This window comes from Centroberyx gerrardi, chromosome 8 (genome assembly GCF_048128805.1).
Source record: "Centroberyx gerrardi isolate f3 chromosome 8, fCenGer3.hap1.cur.20231027, whole genome shotgun sequence".
Lineage (NCBI taxonomy): Eukaryota > Metazoa > Chordata > Actinopteri > Beryciformes > Berycidae > Centroberyx > Centroberyx gerrardi.
The window spans coordinates 31,438,899-31,460,537 of record NC_136004.1 but is presented as its reverse complement, the minus strand read 5'-3'; the positions used below and the strand labels follow the sequence as shown (position 1 = coordinate 31,460,537).

General features: G+C 43.6%; 1 protein-coding gene across 1 annotated transcript in view; it reads right to left on the bottom strand.

Annotated features, from left to right (window-relative positions):
• Positions 1–1,434: 1,434 nt before the first annotated feature.
• LOC139920010 (ral guanine nucleotide dissociation stimulator-like) overlaps positions 1,435–21,639 on the bottom strand; it is a 38,541-nt gene continuing 18,336 nt past the window's right edge. Inside the window, exons 4-18 of the mRNA XM_071909905.2 lie at positions 20,979–21,172; positions 20,401–20,525; positions 18,867–19,082; positions 18,042–18,145; positions 17,458–17,542; positions 12,089–12,166; positions 9,288–9,374; positions 8,893–8,925; positions 8,084–8,205; positions 7,113–7,208; positions 5,676–5,889; positions 4,390–4,464; positions 2,837–3,109; positions 2,255–2,369; positions 1,435–1,610 (exon numbers count right to left, since the gene is read on the bottom strand). Coding sequence (XP_071766006.1) covers positions 1,435–1,610; positions 2,255–2,369; positions 2,837–3,109; positions 4,390–4,464; positions 5,676–5,889; positions 7,113–7,208; positions 8,084–8,205; positions 8,893–8,925; positions 9,288–9,374; positions 12,089–12,166; positions 17,458–17,542; positions 18,042–18,145; positions 18,867–19,082; positions 20,401–20,525; positions 20,979–21,172 — 1,993 coding nt within the window. The remainder of the gene's footprint in view (positions 1,611–2,254; positions 2,370–2,836; positions 3,110–4,389; positions 4,465–5,675; positions 5,890–7,112; positions 7,209–8,083; positions 8,206–8,892; positions 8,926–9,287; positions 9,375–12,088; positions 12,167–17,457; positions 17,543–18,041; positions 18,146–18,866; positions 19,083–20,400; positions 20,526–20,978; positions 21,173–21,639) is intronic.

The following is a 21,639-nucleotide window of genomic DNA, read 5'->3' as shown; positions in this document are numbered from 1 at the left end:
CTTACGATGGTTCTATTAACAAAATCTCATGGTCCGTTTGCAAAAGAATACACTGTAAAGTCGGTTGTTAATTGAAATGATTATATACAGTCAGTTTCTCGTCTGGCGGGTCTTCAGCGGATCCGCTCGGCCTGGTCAAGTGCGATCGAAGGATTGCCTCATCCTTTACGGTGTAGTGGTTATGATTCAATAAAAAAAACAGTGGCATGTCGAATGGATTTTGACACCATGTCTCCATTTCACACTCAGGTTTCCTCACACTTAAAACGGCACTGACCTATTTTTGTTTCTTTTTTTTGAACATGGCAGCTTTCGGAAGTGTTCGAGCTTCAGAGCGGATCGTCTCCGCCGCGTTCTCACAACGTCAAAAGAAGTCCCAATGTTAAAAGAAGAGTGGAGAGGACGAGTGTTCAGCGTTGTAGTCCCATCAACGCAGCTGAGACCAGGATCCCCAGGTGAGAGGGCGAAGGCGGCCGGCGGTACACTCGCAACGAAGTCGAACTTCCCTGAAACAGAAGCGACATTCGAGCACGCAGCCGTACACGGATCCGCGTACACCTGCTGCGGCTTCGCATTTGTTCGTTTTATTTACACTCCATGCCGGCGGGGGGGGCGCATGAAGATTAAAGAGGTAACCGTAACCCAGGGAAACCGGAAATAGCGGTGACAAAAACAACAACGACGACAACAACGGCTGCGGTGAAAGAGCGATAAAGGCGGAATCTGAGGGAATCTGAGGATCTCGAAGCCGTTTGATCGATCGTAAAGGCGCGGAAATCCTCCAATGAGCTCGGAAAACAAAAAAAAAAAAACACTTTGAAGAGATGTTAAGATGTAAACAGAGATGTAAACAAAGGCAATGAACCGGAGAAGGGAATGGACATGCTTTTCCACAAGGCAACACAACCGATCACGTGATATTTCAGACCAATCGCAGACGGTCACAGTGGGGGGGCTGGTGGTGTGCGGAGAATTCGAGCAGTTCGGCCAGCGAGCCTGAGCGCACCGCGGGCTCTTCGTTTTTTTTTTTTCTTTCCGGCGAGCGTCGTCCTTTTGTTTCCGATGAACCGGCCGAAATCCGTCTCCGCAGCAAGTATACCGCGGCCTTCAGGAGGCAGCTTCTGTCCGGACTCGTCCCGCGGCGAGGGAGGAGCCGGTTCTAAAGTTTCTGGAGGGTCCTGATGACGTAACGGCTGTTAGTAAGTGCTAGGGTGCTCCTCTGCTTCCAGCTAATCCACAGAAAGGTTTCTTGGTCGTTTTTTTTTTTTTTATCTCCTCTGGGCTGTCAGTCTTTCTCCAGCAGCTTCTATCAAAACTCGGGATACTTCGGGTTAGTCAGACTCGGAGGGCCTGCAGCGTCGCCAACAGACCCGAACGGAAATGTCTGTTTTATTTGAGAAGGGGGGGGGCGATGGGGCGGGGCGCGGCGCGTCCTCAGAAAATCCCTTTAGCGATTTTCAGCCCCTTCTGTTTCATGCGAGGCAGCGTGGAGCTCGTCACGTTCTTGGCCCGCAGCGGCCGAGCCAAGCCGCGCTTCTTCAGCACAAAGTCGTAGTTGGCAGTGGAGTTCATGGCGTAGAAGACGTTGGCGTTGTCCGGGATCCGCAGCTCTGCGGAGCGAGAGGAGAAGAAACACGGAGTGATGAAGAAGTAAAAACAACTTTGGTACTAAATATGCACGATAACAGAGACCGGTCACATTTTGTTTCGAGGAACATGCCACCATGTTGGAGGAGTGAAAACAAACCAAAACGATTGTTTACTGGACAAAATAACAAAAATGTCCAATTTCTGTGTGGTGGCAGAGTTACCGTTATGCTAGAAAAGGTGAAAAAAATATCATTTTCAAGCATAAAACCACACAGAAATTCGTCAGGGAGGAAGAAGAGATTACAGTCTTTCATTTTGTTGTCAGTCTTCCATTATGGAGGCAAGTCCCTCATAACCATTGGTAATAGGGTTAGACCGATATTTATCGGTATATCAAGCCGAATTTGGCCTTTTAAGAAATACTGGATATCAGATGGAGGTTCTTCCCCGACCACAGCTACAGAAAAACAGTCTGAAAAACCTGCAATTAAATTTAATTCATTCATTTAATTGTCTAAAGGCTTTTCCACCCTGAGAAGAATATACCTGCACAAAATATCGTCTATCGGAGACAAAGCAATACCAAAAAGATAAACCGCTCTCCAAACATACAGACAATCTGAGGCAGATCACTGAAACGCCTCGGTGTGTTTTTAGTCTTTACCTTTTTCCTCAGAGATTTTCTGCATCAGCTCATACTCCTCCGTTTTCTCTCGCTCCAGGTTGTGTTTGATCATGGCCTTCCTGATGACGGCCGGCGTCTTGTCCTGACTCGTCACCTGAGAAACGTCGAGCATTTTCAGTTCAGTTTCTCACACGATAAAACTGGAATCTCTTCCTCAGGTCAAACTATCACTAATCGGTCTATTAAAGTTGTTTTTCAGCTCGGAAAAGTTAAACAGTCTAGTTTCCCCAACAGAAACACTGTATGATGTGTATAATATATTCTGGTATATTCCTGTAAAGTGACCCATTTGTAAAATTCCTTGATTTTTCCAAATTGGATATACATTGTTTGGGAATGGAAGTCATTTGAACAATTATGCCAAACCATATGTGTTGTGAAGAAAGAATATCAAAGAATATATTTAATATTTAGTTGATTTTTTTTCTTCTTTAAATGGATATATAGCATTTCAAGAGAGAGCATTTTGGAAACAAACTCCTCATTTATTCTGCTGTACATTTTACCCGCTACACTCCAATCATCCCAGCCCTTCTTCCCCGTTTCCCCCCGTTCCCTCACCAGGATGCTCTTGTACATGTTCCCGTTCTCGACGTCCAGGCTGACCCGGATGATGCAGCAGTCGTCCACCTGCTGGTTGTACAGCGGCAGGGACAGGGTGGAGTAGTTGGACACCGCCGACACCGAGCGCTTGTGGGACCGGGAGGCGGACAGCGGGGTGGAGGAGGAGACGGAGGAGGAGGAGGCGCTGCTGGAGCCGGAGCCGGAGCCGGAGCCCGAACCCGAACCCATACCGGAGGTGTCCAGAGACGACAGAGAGGTGCACTCCCAGAACTGACGGGACAGGAGAACATGAAGCTGTTTTACTCTGTACTAGCTTATTGAATCTCAGCAACGAAACTTTTCATCAGTAAATGCTGCAATGCAGAATTATATTGTAACAAAATGATCTTATAAAAAGTTGTGAAATGAGCACGAACTCTGAAACACAGATTTATGTGCTGTGGACACGAATTACGTGAAAATTACGTTCCCCTACCACAAACTGGATTCTGTGACAAAAACATGAATTGGACATTTTCAGCTAAAGTTGACTAACGGTTCAGTTTAGGCAACTTAAACAACTTGGTTAAGGTTTGGGAAAGGCTTTGGTCGGTTAAATAAGAAAAACTTTCATTAAAAATTTTAATTCGGGGGCGCCTCGGTGGCTCACCGAGCAGAGCGCGTACCATATAAGGCTCAGTCCTTCCCGCAGCGACCCGGGTTCGAATCCAGCCCGCGGTCATTTGCTGCATGTCCTCCCCTCTCTCTCTTCCATACCTTCCTGTCTCTCTCTCACACTGTCCCTGTCAAATAAAGCATAAAATGCCTGAAAATAAATCTTTAAAAAAGCCATAACCCGTACAAGCTGGGAATTGAACTGAATTGAAGCCAAACCCATCCGCCCACAACACCCTGACTGTCACTGAGCTGCTGCACTGTGACTCTACTTCCTGTTTACAGTCTCTCCTTCATTGATTATGCAGAGTTATTTATTAGCATGCAGATGACAGACTGAATAGTAGGCGGTATAACTTGGTACCAGTTTTCAATTTTCAATATTTGTGTTCCGCTTCATATGGGTTGTATAATTCTCATTCTTTTTAAATATTACCTATATATTGATTTTTAATTAGTATTCTACCTAAATGTACGTTCAGTGTTGACTGGCTTTGAATTGTATATGAATGTATTTTCTTTTTTATTTCATATCATTGTAAGCTTTGCATTTTTTTAATATTAATGTATATTGATGTAATTTAGTGTATATTAATGTAATTTAATGTTTATTATGTATTGTGTTATGTACAGTATGTCAGGTGTGGACCCCAGGAAGATTAGCTGATTGCCATGGCATCAGCTAATGGGGATCCTTTAAATAAACAAATAAACAAATAAACAAATGTAACCGCTTTGTGCTGGGAAAACAGACTTTTTAACACTTTACGTGCCACCAACACGTACAGTAATGTGGTCCTGAGTCACAGCATCCTCGCATCAGAAAGCAACACATACGAGATACTTAAGTGTGATTGGAGGATGAGGGAGCAGAAGTGAAAGAAAAAGAGATCTACCGTAGAGGTGGTGTCTGCTGCCGGAGCTTCTCTCCCCAGAGCAGAGACCGAATGTTTCACTGAAGGTGTCGAAGTCTAGAAAGAGAGGAAAAGACAGATGGTCAGCCAACAGACGCACAGGGGAACCAACGATGAATGGCGTTGCAGAGCCGGCCGGCGGGACGCGTAGCAACGCTGTAACCTAGCTGTGATCTCATATCCACATCGTGTCTTCCTCAGCGTTTCTGAATGGAAACGCTGTTGAAGGCCTAGTGCTGGAACATGTTTGGTTCTTTGTCTGCTGCTGTGCAATATAATAAATGTTTGCAGACTTTCCTCTTTTTTCTGAACCTGTATGCACAAGAGTCTGCAGCCTGAGGGCATCAAGGAGAGTCTGGAGCTGAGCAGGTGAGTTCTCATTCTGCTGACAGGTGATGTGAGCCGATGAACGGAGGAAACAAAGCAGCTGGAAAGCAGCTAACATCAGCTGAGGTTTCTCTTTTTGTGGAAAATGGGGGAACTTCCTGCAGCTGGTTTCTGGAGTTGCTTGTTGTCTGAAAGCATCTGTAAGAGGTAGGCTTGGGCGATATCCAAAATTGTATATCACAATATTGTCCCGCCGAAATATTGTGATATACGATCTTATCGAAAGGGGGGGAGGGGTGGTTGTTTCTTTGGGTTGTGTTTTTTTTTGTAGGGGTATTTTATTTTATTTCTTCCAAATTACATCAAATTTCTAGGCTGTTAATAATAATAATAATAATTATTACCAACAGCCTAGAAATGTGATCTTACTATTCAAGCACTGGAGGAAACAACGGCCATTAGGTGTAATTTGCTCATTCCTGCCATTTCCAGAAAAATGGTCTGATTGTGGAAAAGGGAACCCACCTGAATTAAAAGGACACATTTTTCATTTAAAGTATGATTATTTTAGTTTTTTATCCGACCACAAGTAGATTATGGGTTTATAAGTTTAAAAGCTTGCACAATTGTGATCTAAGCAACACATGGTGCCATGGCCGGGAGGGGTGGGTGTGGGGTCAGTCAGTGGGTGTGGGGGGTGGGCGATATTCGATATTGAAGGAATATCGCAATATTCACAAAATTGCGATATTCACAAAATATCATGATACTCGATAATACTGAATATCGGCCCAAGCCTAGTAAGTGGACAGACCACGGCTCTTCGTCCGTCCCTGTCGACAATTCAAAGTCTCAAAGTCTGTTAAAGAAAAAGCTTCCCAGGTAAGAGAATCTAAACCGAAGAGTTTCACAGCTGCTGCTTCGGGCTTCCTCCTCCTCACCTTCCTCTCGTGTCCCTCGGGGGAGTCGGACAGGAAGCTGGCGTTGACGTCCTCCAGGTCCGACCCGCTGGAGCTGACGGACGTGACGCTGAGGGCGTCGCCGCTGTCCCCCCCGCCCCCCCCGCCCCCCTGGTACGGCCTGTAGTGGGAGTGGTCGAAGGACTTGGAATGAGAACCGGGAGCGCTGCTGCAGCCGGCCTCCGTCAGCTGGCGGCTGGAGGTGGAGGGATGAGGGAGAGAGAGAGAGAGGGAGAGGGAGAGAGAGGGAGAGAGAGAGAGAGAGAGAGAGAGAGAGAGAGAGAGAGAGGGAGAGGGAGAGAGAGGGGGGAGAAAGGGGAGAGAGAGAGAGAGAGAGAAGGAGAGAGAGAGGGGGAGAGAGAGAGATGAGAGAGAGAGAGAGAGAGGTAGAGAGAGAGAGAGAGAGAGAGAGAGAGAGGGAGAGGGAGAGAGAGGGGGAGAGGGAGAGGGAGAGAGAGAGAGAGAAGGAGAGAGAGAGGGGGAGAGAGAGAGAGAGGGAGAGAGAGAGAGGGAGAGGAGAGAGAGAGAGAGAGAGAGAGAGAGAGAGAGAGAGAGGGAGAGGGAGAGAGAGGGGGAGAAAGGGAGAGAGAGAGAGAGAGAGAAGGAGAGAGAGAGGGGGAGAGAGAGAGAGGAGAGAGAGAGAGAGAGGTAGAGAGAGAGAGAGAGAGAGAGAGAGAGAGAGGGAGAGGGAGAGAGAGGGGGAGAGGGAGAGAGAGAGAGAGAGAGAGAAGGAGAGAGAGAGGGGGAGAGAGAGAGAGAGGGAGAGAGAGAGAGGGAGAGAGAGAGGTAGAGAGAGAGAGGTAGAGAGAGAGAGAGAGAGAGAGAGAGGTAGAGAGAGAGAGAGAGAGGGGGAGAGGGGGAGAGAGAAAGAAAGGGAGAGAGAGGGGAGAGAGGGGGAGAGAGAGAGAGGGAGAGGTGACAGGTTAGGCCTGAGTGATATCTACAAAATACTATGCACCATAGCATATTATATTATTCAAAGTGCTTCACATAAAACACAAAAAATACATAATTTGTCAGGTAAAATGACATTATCAACTCATAAAATGACAAATAGGTAAGGATAATAATAAAACATTAATAAAAAAATAAAAATAATAATAAAAATAATAACACCTGTTACATCTACATACAGATGATTTAGCAAAATGCCACAAAGAAAAATAGTAAAGATAGTATATGTGTTATGATTTAAAAAAAAACCCACAGCCACAGTGAGTGTTGAGCTTGTGTTTGCTGTGTGAGCTCAACACAGACACGATATTGGAAAAAGCTCATCTTACCATTATCTTGCTGAAGGTCGTAATTCCGATATGAACTGTGATACGTGCGGAAACAGCTCGTGTGCAGTAAAATGTGTGTGTGTGTGTGTGTCTGGCGAGAGGTTCTGTAGGTCAGTGTGGAGAGCACGGTACTCACTCGCTCCAGCGCTTCATGATGCCGCCGTTCTTCTTGGCTCGGAGCGTGTTGCTGGCCGACTCGGACAGAGGCTCGATCTCACAGGACAGATTGTAGCTGAGGGAACAAGACACCGGGTTTATGAGGATCTGCATCTGAACTCATCTCATGGATAAAAGCAGGACGGCCTGGTTATTAGAAGCCACGCTGCCCGTTCAATACCCAGAAATCCCATGAAGAAGTCAGAAGTCACATGACGTCAGTAAGCCGAAAGATACTAAAGAGACGAGAGAGGAGAAGATCTAACGCTGCTGAGTCCAGCTTTCTCTGAGACAGTTTGGATTTCACTCTGAAGTTTCGATTTGTCACTTTGGAAACCGACACCAGACAATAATTCGGGCAAACGGGAAATAATTCCAATGGTTATCAAAACTTCATTGGATGAAATGTTTGTCTCCACCCCCGAGTGCAGGATGAGTCATCAACAGAAATGTGCTGTTTATCAGAAAGAGACGCTCTGTTCATTTTGATATAAAATTTCTAGACCTTAAAGAGTCTATCTAATAAATGATTTTTGCACAGATTTTGAGTGTGCTGATGCCTTTTTCAAGTCTATAATTTTGACAGCTCAACCAAGCCTTATACCAGGTGAGCGGTGTCATTTCTTCAGTTTGATATAACATTTCTAGAAATCAACATTTTGGGTTTTTTTTTTTGGCCTGTATTGGTGAACAGGTGAACACCAAGTCCAGTAACATCAGCAAAAAGGTAAAAAGGTGATTAAAACCTTTAAACCAGTGCAGCTTTAAGGCTTTCAGTGTGTGTTCTGACACTGAAAACACTCGGTCTGATGCGTCAGACACTTTCAGAGGATTTCTCCCTGACAGCAGAAGGGAAACAGATCAATCTGACTGACTGACTGACTGACTGACTGACTGACTGACTGACTGAGTAACTGACTGACCGACTGACAGGCTGAATGACTGACTGACCTCTCGGCCTCGCTGAGTTTCTCCACTCCTGCGAACCACTCTCTGAAGTGGCTGTCCTGAGTGAAGCTGTAGTTGTTGGAGGCCAACTGGAGCAGCTTGATCTGAGCGATCACCTCAAACTCCTGCAGACAGACAGAGGAGGAGAGACAGGAGGAGAGACAGGAGGAGAGACAGGAGGAGAGACGGGAGGAGAGACAGGAGGAGAGATAGGAGGAGAGATAGGAGAAGAGAGAGGAGGAGAAACAGGAGGAGAGACAGGAGAGACAGGAGGAGAGGCAGGAGGAGAGACAGGAGGAGAGACAGGAGGAGAAACAGAGGAGGAGAGACAGGAGGAGAGACAGGAGAGACAGGAGGAGAGGCAGGAGGAGAGACAGGAGGAGAGACAGGAGGAGAAACAGAGGAGGAGAGACAGGAGGTGAAAAAAAGGAGGAGAGACAGGAGGAGAGGCAGGAGGAGAGACAGGAGGAGAGACAGGAGGAGAAACAGAGGAGGAGAGACAGGAGGAGAGACAGAGGAGGAGAAACAGGAGGAGAGACAGGAGGAGAGACAGGAGGAGAGACAGGAGGAGAAACAGAGGAGGAGAAGAAGGAATGTAACTGTTAGATTGTGATTCCCTTGATTACCTTGTTTGCTTCTCTGTTCTGAGATGAGAAGCTTTCCTCTCTTGGGAATTTTTAAATCTCACCTGCACAAATTTGTATTTTGGCTTCATTTCTGTGTTTTATCAAATTATGCAAATAATTCTGTTTTTTATTATTCTACTGAAGTCTGTCAGATCATCAAACCCAAACAAGAACTGTTTTATTCACCTTTCTTCTCTTCTCGAAGTTGATCAGACCTCCCTGCAAAACGGAATAAAAAACCATGAGTGACTGTAATGTAAAACATTTCATACAGACAGTATTAAATCAAATTCAAGCACTTTCAATCACTTTTCCCAGCACTACTTTTCTGTTCATAAGGAAGCAAGAAACATTACTGCAACCATCAATGCTTTAAATTATAAGTTCACATGCTTTTGAGTCATCTTTTTCCAGAATATGTCAGTCTTCTTTTCTGTTTTGACTATCTATCTTTTTGGGGCACTTCCCCACAGAACAGGCTGATTTTCCAGGTATTCCGGTACTTCAATTCTGAAAAGTTAAATTCAAGGACTTCTAAATGTAGCACGGTGTGTGACCACGTCCTCAACAGCAGCTCTGACCTCGGTGTAGTCCTTCATGGCGGTGTCCATCATCACCAGATCGGTCAGGAAGGTTCCCAGGTAGGGAATCGTCCCCTGCATCACTCCCTGTTTCAGAGGAGAGAGTCACCGTGCATGGAGGTAAACAAGGAGGCGGAGTCACAGATACGCTTACAATAAACAATTACTTAGAGAAACAAATTGATTTCTTAAGGGAATTAATATGGTGCTGTTTTCAGGGGTGTAAGAGTTAGAAAATAGGAATATCCAAGTTAGAATCGGGAGGCAAACACTGGTACATTTTAGCTGTTTGTTTACTTTTTTGATTTGTGTCGTTTTGTTTGTTTTATTCTGATTGTTTTGTTTTGAATGTTTTAATTTTGCTTGATTTGATTGATTTGATCGAGTTGTGTATCGTGAACACTGGGGCGGAAAGTTGGAATATTTATGTTTAACATTAAGTTTATAGATAAAACATAAAAATAGGGGGTAGGACTTGATAAGTATTCACTTCTTCCTACTCCTTTTCGGACATGAAATATTTATTTATGTTGTTTATTGAGAGTTTGCTGTATATGTTTGCTGTTAATTTTATTGGTTATTTTTGTTTTGTTTTTCTCACTTATATTTTTTACTTTTTGAACATATTCGAAATAAAATCTAATCTAATCTAATCTTTTCCAGCCACTTCTGCAGGTAACTATCAATCATTCAGATGTCCTGTTCTATTTTAAAAAATCATATCTGGCAGGTAAAATGAAAGCGGCTGATGATTTTTTTCTGACTCAATCATCCTCTGTGGCCGGAGGATGAAAACTAATTTCCTCCCGTGTATCGAGGGACTGAAATGTTACATAGAACAAACATTTGCTACTGGACAGTGATTGTTTAATAATGTTTTTTATGAACTTCCTATCTGACATCACCAGGAGGCTAATATGTAGTGTTAAAAAAAACTTTCTATTTTCTCCACTCAGCTTTAATTTCCTTTCCTGACTCTTCTCTATCACACATGATCATTCTAGAGACAGCAGCTTTGGCCTATCTAGGGATTTTAGCTTAGTCTACTGTTGCAATCACTGTAAGTTAGTCTCATTAAGAGAAACAGTTAATTGCCAAAACTGTAAATAAGCAATTTCTCTCAAAAGTTACTTCAGATATAGACTGCACATACTTTACATATTTTTATTTGCACATATTTTTATAATGCACATACGGTACTTTACATATTTTCATTTTATTCTAGTATAATGCACATATTCTACATATTTTTCTATTTTTCTTATAATTTCTCTATGCCTATATATATTTCTGTGAGCAACTGCAACGAAACCCAATTTCCCCTCGGGGATCAATAAAGTATTTCTGATTCTGATTCTGACTGTTTCCCCTCTGCTGACAGGCTGCAGTGACCTGACCTGCCACTAGATGGCGCTGCGGACACAAAGACGGCGCCGTACCAGACCGGAACGAGATTCTGACTTTCTGATTCCTTCTGCGGGGAAAGGTAGGCGGGAGGAAACCCACTCACTACTGAGAAGATAGTGGGAGGTTTCTTTTGGCGAGAGATAAGATCCGTTTTATTCCAAAGTGCAGCAAAACATTTCAGTCCAACAACCACCTTCAGCTCTCTGGGGATTTTCTCGGATGTTTCCTACAGAAACAGCGTCACTATTGAGGAGGTGTTTGGTGTTTCTCGTTTTTTTTACTAGTTTTTTCCTTATTTAGTAATTTATTACTGTCTCTTTAGGGGACAACTTGTATTATCTGGGCGTTCATGTGGTTAGGAACACACTTTTATGTAAAATACTGTTTTTAGTTGTATCTCTGTTTTCTGGTTCTATCGGTGCATCTCTTGTATTACCTTTTATTCCCACTTTTTATTTATTTATTCTTTTTTTTATTAAACTTCACTTTACATTACTGTCTCTTTGGGTTTTATTGCATGTAAAGCACGTTGTAAACATTGTTTTTTAGAAAAGTGTTATGCAAATAAAGCTGAAAGTTGAAAAGTTGAAAAGTTGTTGAGAGCAGATCTCAACAGGTGTGAATGTTAACAGCTGATTCAGTTTGAAACGGTTTAGACTTGAACTTGAAAATAAATGGCACTTCTTTTTAAAAGTATCACAGATGACAGATGACTGGTTACATCTGCGTCCGCTGCTCGGTCCAAACCACGAGCAGCAACATTTACATTCACCATGTTGTTGTACATCAGCTCAGTTCATGACGCTGCCTCGTGCCTCGTCTGAGTGACATGTTGGGCAACCAATACAACTTAACGCTCAAACATTGAGCATATTCTGATTGGAGCTCATTGTTCGGTCTCTGTCTCAGGTTTCTAGAGCTTTCCGGCCTCGCTCACTAGACCGCTCCACTGCACACTTCAGTCCAAACAGCACACTACAAGATGAAGGTACTGATACAGAGACTGTGCTGCATTAGACCAGAGGAAGGTTGTTCCTGTGAAGCATGGCACACTGACACAGTCACAGGTTTCATTCCCATTATATTCATTCAGTCTGAATAGAAACTTTAGTTAACTTGGACTCATGATCGGACGGTCGACCTGACTCCAGGACTAGCTGGTAAAAGCGAATCAGACACACTCTCCTCTCTCAGAACCTCCTGCAGCAAGGCACTTATCCTCCAAGAGTGTATCAGCGGTGGAGAGCTAAGTATCTCCCAGGGGAAAATGTCTGTAACTATCTGAATGTGAAGCAGGGCAGAGCTGAAGAGAAGAGCATGTGTCCTTCCATAGATAAAAGGTTTAAAAAAAAAAAAAAAACATGAGTCTGTGTCGTTTTTCTCTCTGAACTCACCAGGTCTCTCTGCTGCTGGTGTCTCCTCTGAGCTCGTTTGGGGTTGATTTCCAAAGTGGCGAACTTGGAAGTGCCCTCCTGCAGAAAGACAGACAGTTCATGTTAAGTATGTACAGAAATCAACACTTGTTCTCCAAACCTTGTGTAACATTTTCCCATGACTGAAGCATCCCCAAACACAAGGAAGCTGCACAAAACTGCAGCTGTTGCATGAAAACAAACTCAACTTTCTTTTTACCAATACACAGGATCTGATGTTGAGATCCTTTGTGCTATTTGGAGTTTTGCATGTTTATAGCCTTGAACTTGATATACAGTATGTTCACCTGCTCATTATGCGCCGTTGTTCATTTATGAGCTTGCTGCACAAGTGAGCTGCTTCCAATCCCTTTATTTTGATCATATCCTGCGCCACTTTTTATACTCTAAATACATTTTATGGCCCTAAAGGTGCATGAAAAGTCTTTCAAACACCATTGTAAAAAAAGGAGTTTGTTACTGTTGGGATTGTCTGGGAAGTAAATCGATTCCTCTGATGGCGATGCATTGTGAGCGTTCACTTTTTCATGTTTTTCATATACGTAGAAGCGGCTCTGGTTGTTCCTGCACTGCAGAGGAAACAAAGAAAAGAGCCGAGCTTGTTCAGAAAAGAAAAGTGAGGGAGAAAATCCTCCGCTGAGCGTTCCCAGCCAAATTCCTCAGGATGATGCAACGCAGAGGGGCCGTGTAACTCGAGCCGGACGACTCGCTCTGCCTGGCCGGGGCAGATAGAGCTGGGGGGGGGGGGGGGGGGGGGGGGTTAGGAGGGGAGTCCCGTCACACTTTACATAAGCAGCGAGCGCAGTCGGGGCGGGGCTCTTATCTTCACCTGCCAAAGGTTTCCACCCTTTGACGTCAACAGGGAATCCCTTAGAGAAAGACCTGGGTTTCCTCCCTGTGTGTTACATCAGTAAGAACGTCAGCTTTTACAAACAGAGGACTGCTTAGAGAAAGGGTTCCCATGCTTTTTACATTTCCAATCTGTATTTTGATAAATTTAAAGATGCATATTGTGTATGCATTTGAGGAAAAACTGTCAGGAGCAGCACAAAAAAGTCCTGGACTGGTTTCCATCAGGATCTTTTTTGACACTTTGCCGTTTAAGGAATGTAAGAAGTGTGTATGTATGTTTTCCTATTTGATTATAGCACTTTATGACTTGTTATCAGGGTTTCTTCCCATTTTCCAGAAGTATATCGGGACAGTACAACAATATTTTTGCATACTTTTACACACCGTTTTGTGCAATTCCCAAAGACCTTTTACAAGACCTGTCAAATTTATTTTCCAGACTTTTCAGAGAATCATACCGCTCAAGGCTTTTAAAATCAACTCAAGTTAAAGAACAATCCTGCTGTTGATTAAAACGTTATCCAGAAATAAAAAACAAGTTGTTTCTGCGCAGGGACGTTGTGTTGAAAGTAAGAATATCTGTCTCTCTTAATCAAGGTTATTATAGTTTTGCATTTTTCATTAGTTTTTATTTTTATTTCGTTTTGTTTTCAATTTCAGTTTCGTTTTAATTCGTTTTTAAAGCGGGTTTCCTAGTTTAGTTTTTATTTTTTGAAAACGCTTAGTTTTAGTTTAGTTTTTATTAGTTTCAGTGTTAGTTTTAGTTGTTTTTTGTAATATGGGGTATTTGTCAGGGGCGAGATTCAAAAAGGTAAAAAAAAACTGAAAAAAATAAAATTGGAAGATAGATTTCATATCCAGCCAAAATACTGTTCAGGCTTATGTATGAAATAAATTGACAAAGACGAAAACTAAAGACATTTTCTCTATAATTTTAGTTTATTTTAGTTAGTTTTGTAAACACACAATACAGTTTCAGTTAGTTATCGTTTTTTTGTAAAGCCTCATTTTTATTTTTATTTCACTTAACGAAAATGTTTTTTCACACCTAGTTTTCATTATTTCGTTAGTTTTCGTTAACGATAATAACCTTGCTCTGAACTGAAGAGAATCTGATCTGGCTCTTGTCTTGATGGAAGCGCCCGGCCTGTCTTGTTTCAAAAGCAGTTCAAATATTAAAGCCTGGTGGCCTGGTCTACATCGCTGGTGGTCACACACTCCCATCAAGCACAGCGCTGCACACACACACACACACACACACACACACACACACACACACACACACACACAGTTCAGACTCCTTACTTACTGGACAAAGGATCTCCTCAAAGAGTCTCAGGAATGTAAGACTCTCCAGTGCTCGTGATTTTCCTCCTGCATCTGATTGTATTCAGTCTACAGAAGCTGCTGTGGTGCAACAGGGTCTCTGTGACTCCTTCTGCTGTTTGATCACACATGGCTGGACACTGAATAACGGATGTATGTATAATTTCACGATCGAATTTTGACTTCAATGCCGAGTCTAGTCACTAAAAATTCGATGCCACAGCAAACAAGAAAAACCATCAAGTATCGTCACAAAATAGTTCCATATTTGCTATATGCCATTTATATTCTATTTCTATTTCTATTTCTTTTCCTAGTTCCTTGCTCTTGTATTCTATTTTATATTTTTGTTTTTTATTCACATTTTACATTTTATATATCTTAACAAATTCTATTCTCTATCTGAACATTTTGTTGAATTTAGATTAGATTACATTTATTATATTTCGTCGTAATTTGTTTTAGCACAGCCTCGAGGGTTTATTTTCACTGCACATTCTGGATGAGCATGTGACAAAATAAAGCTTTTGAATCTTTGAATCTTGAATCTATTTGGCTCCTGGAACCAGTTTATCAACCGGTTCAGTTGGACTGGGATCCAGTTCGAGACACGGTGGACTGTTTGACTGTCAAATGTTTTCAGCCGTTTGACTCCAGCTGCTGCTTCTCTGTCCCTTTTCCCCCCCCCGTATTTCCTCCCAGTTTTTGTCGGCGCCCGTTCCCGACGTGCTCCGCGCTCCCTGTGCAGACGAGCAGGCGACGAGCTGAGTCACCAGCCGCCTCTTTTCACCTGACAGCGAGGAGGTTTTCCTGGACAGTGTAACACACTTTCTCACATGCCGCCTCCCCCAGAGAGCGTGTAGGAGGATCGTATTATTCACCCTGCGGAGGCGACACTGAAATGGAATTTCAGCTTGCAGAAAAACACTTGGTGAAAGTCTCCAAGGTTCGGGACGTGTTCCATTAAGTCCTTATCGCCCTTCACTGCATGTCGTCCCTCTGTCCTGTTTTTCCTGTCTCTCTGTCTCTACTGTCACTGATAAAGCAGAAAGGCCCAAAAAAAAGAAAGTATCCAAGGTTTATAAAACTCAATATAGAATTCACTTCAATTTGACCCTGATGAAGGCCTCTGTGGCCGCAGCGTGTAGGTCACCAGCTATTTTAATGTTTTATCCCGACTTAAAGGTTTTTTTTAATAACCAAATCCACTTGAGTGCCTTGGATCTCCTTTTTTTTTTTACCATTGAAGACTCTGATCACCAAGCAGTAGAAGGTACCAGAGACACCCAGCGGCGCTCCTTTTCTTCTAGAATTCAATCTTTTGCAAGTAGTATTGAAATTTCGCTTATTATGACAACGTTCCTATATACTGTATGCAGAGTTATGTATAGTCTACTGTCTAATTTCTTGTGCGGTCACACTGCACAAGAAACAACAACATCACAAATGTGTTATTATCGTGCATGTGCAGTATCCTTTGTGTGGTTTGACTTGGTTTGACTTCAAACGACTTGAAGACCTGACCGGCGCCCCAGTTATCCAGTCAAACCATCACACTGTATGTGCGGTTCTGCTGTAGGGCTGAAGGATTTTGAAAAAATATCTAATTGCAATTATTTTGACTGATATTGCAATTGCGATATGATTTGCGATATTAGAGGGAATGATAATTTTTACATCATTATTCTCATTTTCATTGAAAAACATATTAAAATGATTATGGTGTGATTTTTGCGGGGATCTGTACCAAACAAAGATGTTTTCTTAAGTCTGTAGAATATGATGTGTAGGCCAGGACATCTCTGCAGCACCACAATATTTAATTTAAAATGGTATTTTGACACACATTTCGCCTTTAACAAATATTGCGCCTCCTGCGATTTGAAAATTGCAGTAGGCCATATTGCGATTTCGATAAAATTTTGATTAATTGTTCAGCCCTATTCTGCTGTCCTTGTATCATGCATGTGCGTCCGTTTGTACTGCAAAACACTGCAGGCTGTCACCACGTCTCTGCGTTAAATTCCAGCACTTTCATGATACTTTATTATTCTGGGCGATTTGAGGGGACAACAATCTGTCAGCTGCGATGAAACCACCCAGGATGCGATGAGAGATAAATGGATCCTGTGGTCTGACCCAGCAGGGTACGAGGTGCTCCGGCCTGCAGGATGTTCCTCTGCAGCCGTCCCGAGACAGACGGGCGTGAGGAAGTCCAGCGGGCCGGGTCACCGAGCCACGTTTCCTCTCATCTGTTCCGCTGCCAGAGACAGGCATTACATAACACACCAGGATTGATTAAGTGGCTTGTCTGGTTTATCAGAGCCGATTAGAGCTGTGAGACGCTAATACTTTACCCCCCTCCCTCCTCTCTCTCGCTCTCATATCACTCTCCTTTGGTTGCGCCAAGATGCACATTTTAAGGTTAAAAAAAATCCCCTTTAACTCTCTCTTTAGGTTTTATTTCTTTTCCTGGCACGTCTCCATCATACGTGATCATTCCAGGGACACAGGTATTTCGTTACACCTGTTATAACGACTCCTTGCACTCCTTACACCTGGCTGCTTGTAATGTTGGTGAGGCAGATTCATTTTAAGTCACTCTGGATGAGAGCCAGATACCCAAAATGTATACTGTCAGCAATCTGTAAATGGAGATATGAGCGCTGATAACTTGCCAAGATTGAAAATCTTAAAAGTTGTACGTCTTTATTACTCGTTATTTGCAGAGGGAAAAATTTGTGCTTCAGTTTTGTTCTTCAAATCATAGTTGAAATAAAAATGGAAAAAGTGCTGCTTGTTTGTGTGTTAAACACTTATTATTATTATTTGTATAGCACTGTAGAACAGAGGATGTAAGCCAATAATTACTTGCAGTCTGATTTTATTCTCCGCTGAGTATTGTCATCGTACATTTTTTTTTTTTGGATTATTATTATTATTTTAGAGGTTTTATTTAGAGGTTTTATTAGACAGTACACAGTAGAGAGAGACTACTAGATTGGGAGAGCGAGAGAGAGCGGGGGTGTCATGCGACAAAGGTCCCAGGCCGGATTCAAACCCAGGACGCCCCACCGATGGCCTTTATAAATCATTAACTGCTCGACCCCTGTCATCCCTGCACACTGTGTCCTGTCGGGAAGCGGACCCACCTTCACCAGCAGCTCCCGGCTCAGAGAGTAGTTGTTGTCGTCTGAGAAAATCTCCGAAAGCTCGCGGAAGGTGCGGAAATTCTCCCTGTTGATCCAGAGGTCGGCGCGTGAGAAAAACAAAGAAAGAAAGACAACATTTCACTTAATACAAAGCCAAACGTCCGTGTGTCTTCTACAATTCTCAAACTCAACCCCAACAAGATGTAGAGAACCTGTGTTGTTAACTTTTAAGGTGTTTAGTACCTCGTCTCCCAAGGCCAGACCCAAATCCACCATTTTACCCAAGTCTTTGCTTTTGGTTCTGGGAAATACCTTCCCCTTTTTGACCATGAGGCTCCTGCGATTCTATTTTCATTGAAAATACACAGAATGTAATTTACTGAAGCTGTTCACAGCAGTTAGATGTGTTAGCATGTGGCTAACAGGCTGCGGATTCTGATTGGTCGTCCGTTTCCTTTGCTTTCTCCGCCCCTTTTATGTGAAACAGGTAGAGATGTTTAACAGGGCTTCTCACTTGCTTCGTACCTTGAATCCAACACAGTTTCCCCACGTACAGACAGGATGTAACCTGTGTCCGTCCCTACCTGGACACCTCCTCCCAGGTCCTCTTCAGGCGGTGGATGGCGTTACACTGCAGAGCGGACAGGATCGCTCGCAGCGACGAGAAGTTCTTCAGGATCCGACACTCCTGAACGCAACAGGAACAACGATCCGGTCAGTGAAAGACAAGTCAATAAGAAATGAGTTTAAATAGAACGGATTACTTTAATCCGATGTTTCTTCCTCCTCTAAGATTGCAGTAATTTGAATTATTGGAGTCATGGGAGGTCGGGCGGGACAAAGGGTCCCACTGACCAATGAGAAGCAAGTCCAGGCTTCGCTCTGCTCTCCCCCATGCTAATCAACTGCTGAGGAAATGAAAGATACCCCACTTTTGTGTTTGAGACAACTATTGTCATTTATTGTCAACGAAAATTAGACAATTGAAAAAAACTCTCAATTTTGCATTTAAGTGCAAAAAAATTCTATTTTAAAATACTGCACTCATGTGGATCATTTTTTCATTTTTCTGTTTCAGTAGAATATGAAACAGAAAAGCCTCACACAAACATTACTTCTCATTTATTAATTTGATTTTATTTAATAATTCTCCTCCTTGTTGAGTTTTGATGTCATTTTGTCACTGTTGTCCAAATCACTACATATGATGTAGTATGGTATATAGTGACATAGTGATCTATATAAATAAACAAACATAAACATAAACACTCGCATCTTTGTTTGTCTTCCTGATGTTTTCTTTCTTTTTCTTTTGAGGCGACAGGAGTTTCTTTCGTTTCATTCCTCTCACCTTTACATGTTTTTAAATCATTTCTAAGTGCGTGTATAATCCGAGCTGAGCCGCTCACCCTGGCCACCTCGATCCAGCGCTCCAGCAGCCGGGCCCTCTGGTTGGGCTTCAGGTTGGGGTTGCTCAGGCAGGTGGTGATGACGCAGTTGGTGACGGAGTTGAACTGAGCCACCGTGGCTCTGATGGTCGGAGCCAGGTGCTCCTTCCCCTTCTTGTCCCGCTGAGACCAGATCCCACCCAGACAGTGGTACGGCACCACCTTCTTAAACAGATCCTGAGAGAGAGAGAGAGAGAGGGAGAGAGGGAGAGAGAGAGAGAAAGAGGGGGGGGGGGGGGACAGAGAGAGAGAGAGAGAGAGAGAGAGAGAGACACACAGAGAGAGACACACAGAGAGAGGGGGGGAGACAGAGAGAGAGAGAGAGAGAGAAAGGGAGAAAGAGGGAGGGAGAGAGATGGAGAGACAGAGAGAGGGAGAGAGAGAGGGGTAGAGGGAGAGAGCGAGAGAGGGAGGGAGAGGGAGAGGGGGAGAAACAGAGAGAGACAGAGAGAGAGAGAGAGAGAGAGGGGTAGAGGGAGAGAGAGAAAGGGAGAGAGGGGGAGGGAGAGAGAGAGGGGTAGAGGGAGAGAGCGAGAGAGGGAGAGAGAGGGAGGGAGAGAGAGGGAGAGACAGAGAGAGGGAGAGAGAGAGGGGTAGAGGGAGAGAGCGAGAGAGGGAGGGAGAGAGAGAGGGGGAGAGAGAGGGAGAGACAGAGAGAGGGAGAGAGAGAGGGGTAGAGGGAGAGAGAGAAAGGGAGAGAGAGGGAGGGAGAGAGAGAGGGGGAGAGTGAGAGAGGGAGGGAGAGGGAGAGGGGGAGAAACAGAGAGAGACACAGAGAGAGATAGAGAGAGAGAGGGGTAGAGGGAGAGAGAGAAAGGGAGAGAGAGAGAGGGGGAGAGAGAGGGAGAGGGAGGGAGAGAGAGAGAGAGAGAGAGGGAGAGAGAGAGAAAGAAAGAAAGAAAGAAAGAAAGAAAGATCAGTGTAATAAATATTTCAGACCAGCAAACTGCTGTTTTCAAGTTAAAACCTTGTATCCTCAAATTATCGTTGCTATGTCTCATTTTCAGATTGACCAAAATGCATTTTTTACATTTCAATCCCGGGTGTTGAACGGGTTTCATGGGTCTTTGGGTCATAAAACTTCACCAAAATCTTTCTGTGACAGCAGTAAATACAGTTCTATCTATCTATAGTTCAGTCAGAACCATGCTGACTGGAATGTCATGGATTTGAATGTTCAACTGTCTGAAATATCTGGGTGAGGAAAAACAGCATGTCATGTAAACTATGAAGAAGGAAAAGCCAGATGCTCCAGAGCCATGTGCATTAACAGGAGACAAATATCTAAATTTGTACTGTAGCAGGTGGGAAGTCTATATCTTAGTTTTTGAAGCGTTCTACCTTGGCAAAAACACTGATAGTAATTTGTTATAATCTGACTTTTCCTTCTTCATAGTTCCTTGGGGCGTACACATGCTCATGGAACCTTTCCTGGATAAACAAGGAGGCTGAAAGAGACTAAATTTGGGGATGAGACAAAGGAAACATAACTTACAGCGTCCATGAGAGTGAACTGCTCCGCCACCATGATGGGGTCAAAGGACAGGAAGCTAAAAGCAGGAAGCTCGTCCTCAAAGCCGCTCTCTTCCTGCGTAGCAAAAGGGCAGCCGATGTGTTCCCCTGCAGAGACAGACGACAAAAACACTTTCAGGACTCCGCCTCAGCTGAGCACGTCCTAAAGAGGGTTCCTGCACATTTTCCATTCCAAAACTGTAATCCTTTTCACCACATTTGAAGATTTTGCTTGATATTCAATGTGATGCACACTGATGGTGACTGTCAACTAAGCCATATGATCTATCTACAGCTACATAAAATGTGTAGTCATACGTGCATGAGGACTGATTTTTTTGCATAATTTTCTTCACTCTGTAAATGATTAAATACATTTTCCAGATCAAAACATTTTTTCCAGTTTTTCCCCCAGACTGCAAGACAGTAATAAGCTGATATAATGGCCTATGTGCGTGTTTACATTAACCAAAAGCCTGGTCTCTACTTGGACCCCCCACCCCTCCTCGGCATCCATCTGAGTCCCTGCCACTCGGCCCCTCTCCTGTCCTGCCTCCGTACCATCAGGATCAGGCTCACACTGCTGCCGGCGGTGGAAGTGGGCCAGCAGGTTGCGGGCGCGGCGCTCCAGGTCGGAGCCGGGGAAGTGGAGGTGCAGGTAGGACAGCAGCTGGTGCAGACAGCCGTAGTCTGGAGGACTCCAGAAGTCCTCCGAGTATTGGTCCAGCCAGGCGCCCAGGATGGACGACACAGTGCTGCAAAAGACAGAAATATAAGAAACGTCGCTTATAAATTTAGTGATGTAGGAATTTAAGCTTATTACAAGTCACTCAGCTAAATGCCTGAACTGTAAATGCTCATATTGAAGGAATACTTGCTTAAGCTAGCTGTTCCTCTTGGTTTCCATGAGGAATGCTAACCTTGTTTTACAAGCCATTTAAAAAGTAATTATTACAGGGAGACTGTGACAGTGAGCTTGCACTTTGAACTGAGCTCCTCGGTTTCAATGAGCAATGCTAACAATGCTAACAGGCCAATTTCAAAAAGTATTAGTGTCAGTCTTCAGCTAGCTGTGCTCTTTTGGCTTAATGTGGAATGCTAACAGTGCTATGCTAGCCATTTAAAAGGAAAGTACTAAGAAATGTACTTTGGCATCAAGCTCGAGCTAGCTGTGCTCCTTTGTCTTAATTAGGAATGCTAACATGCTATTTTAAAAAAAGTA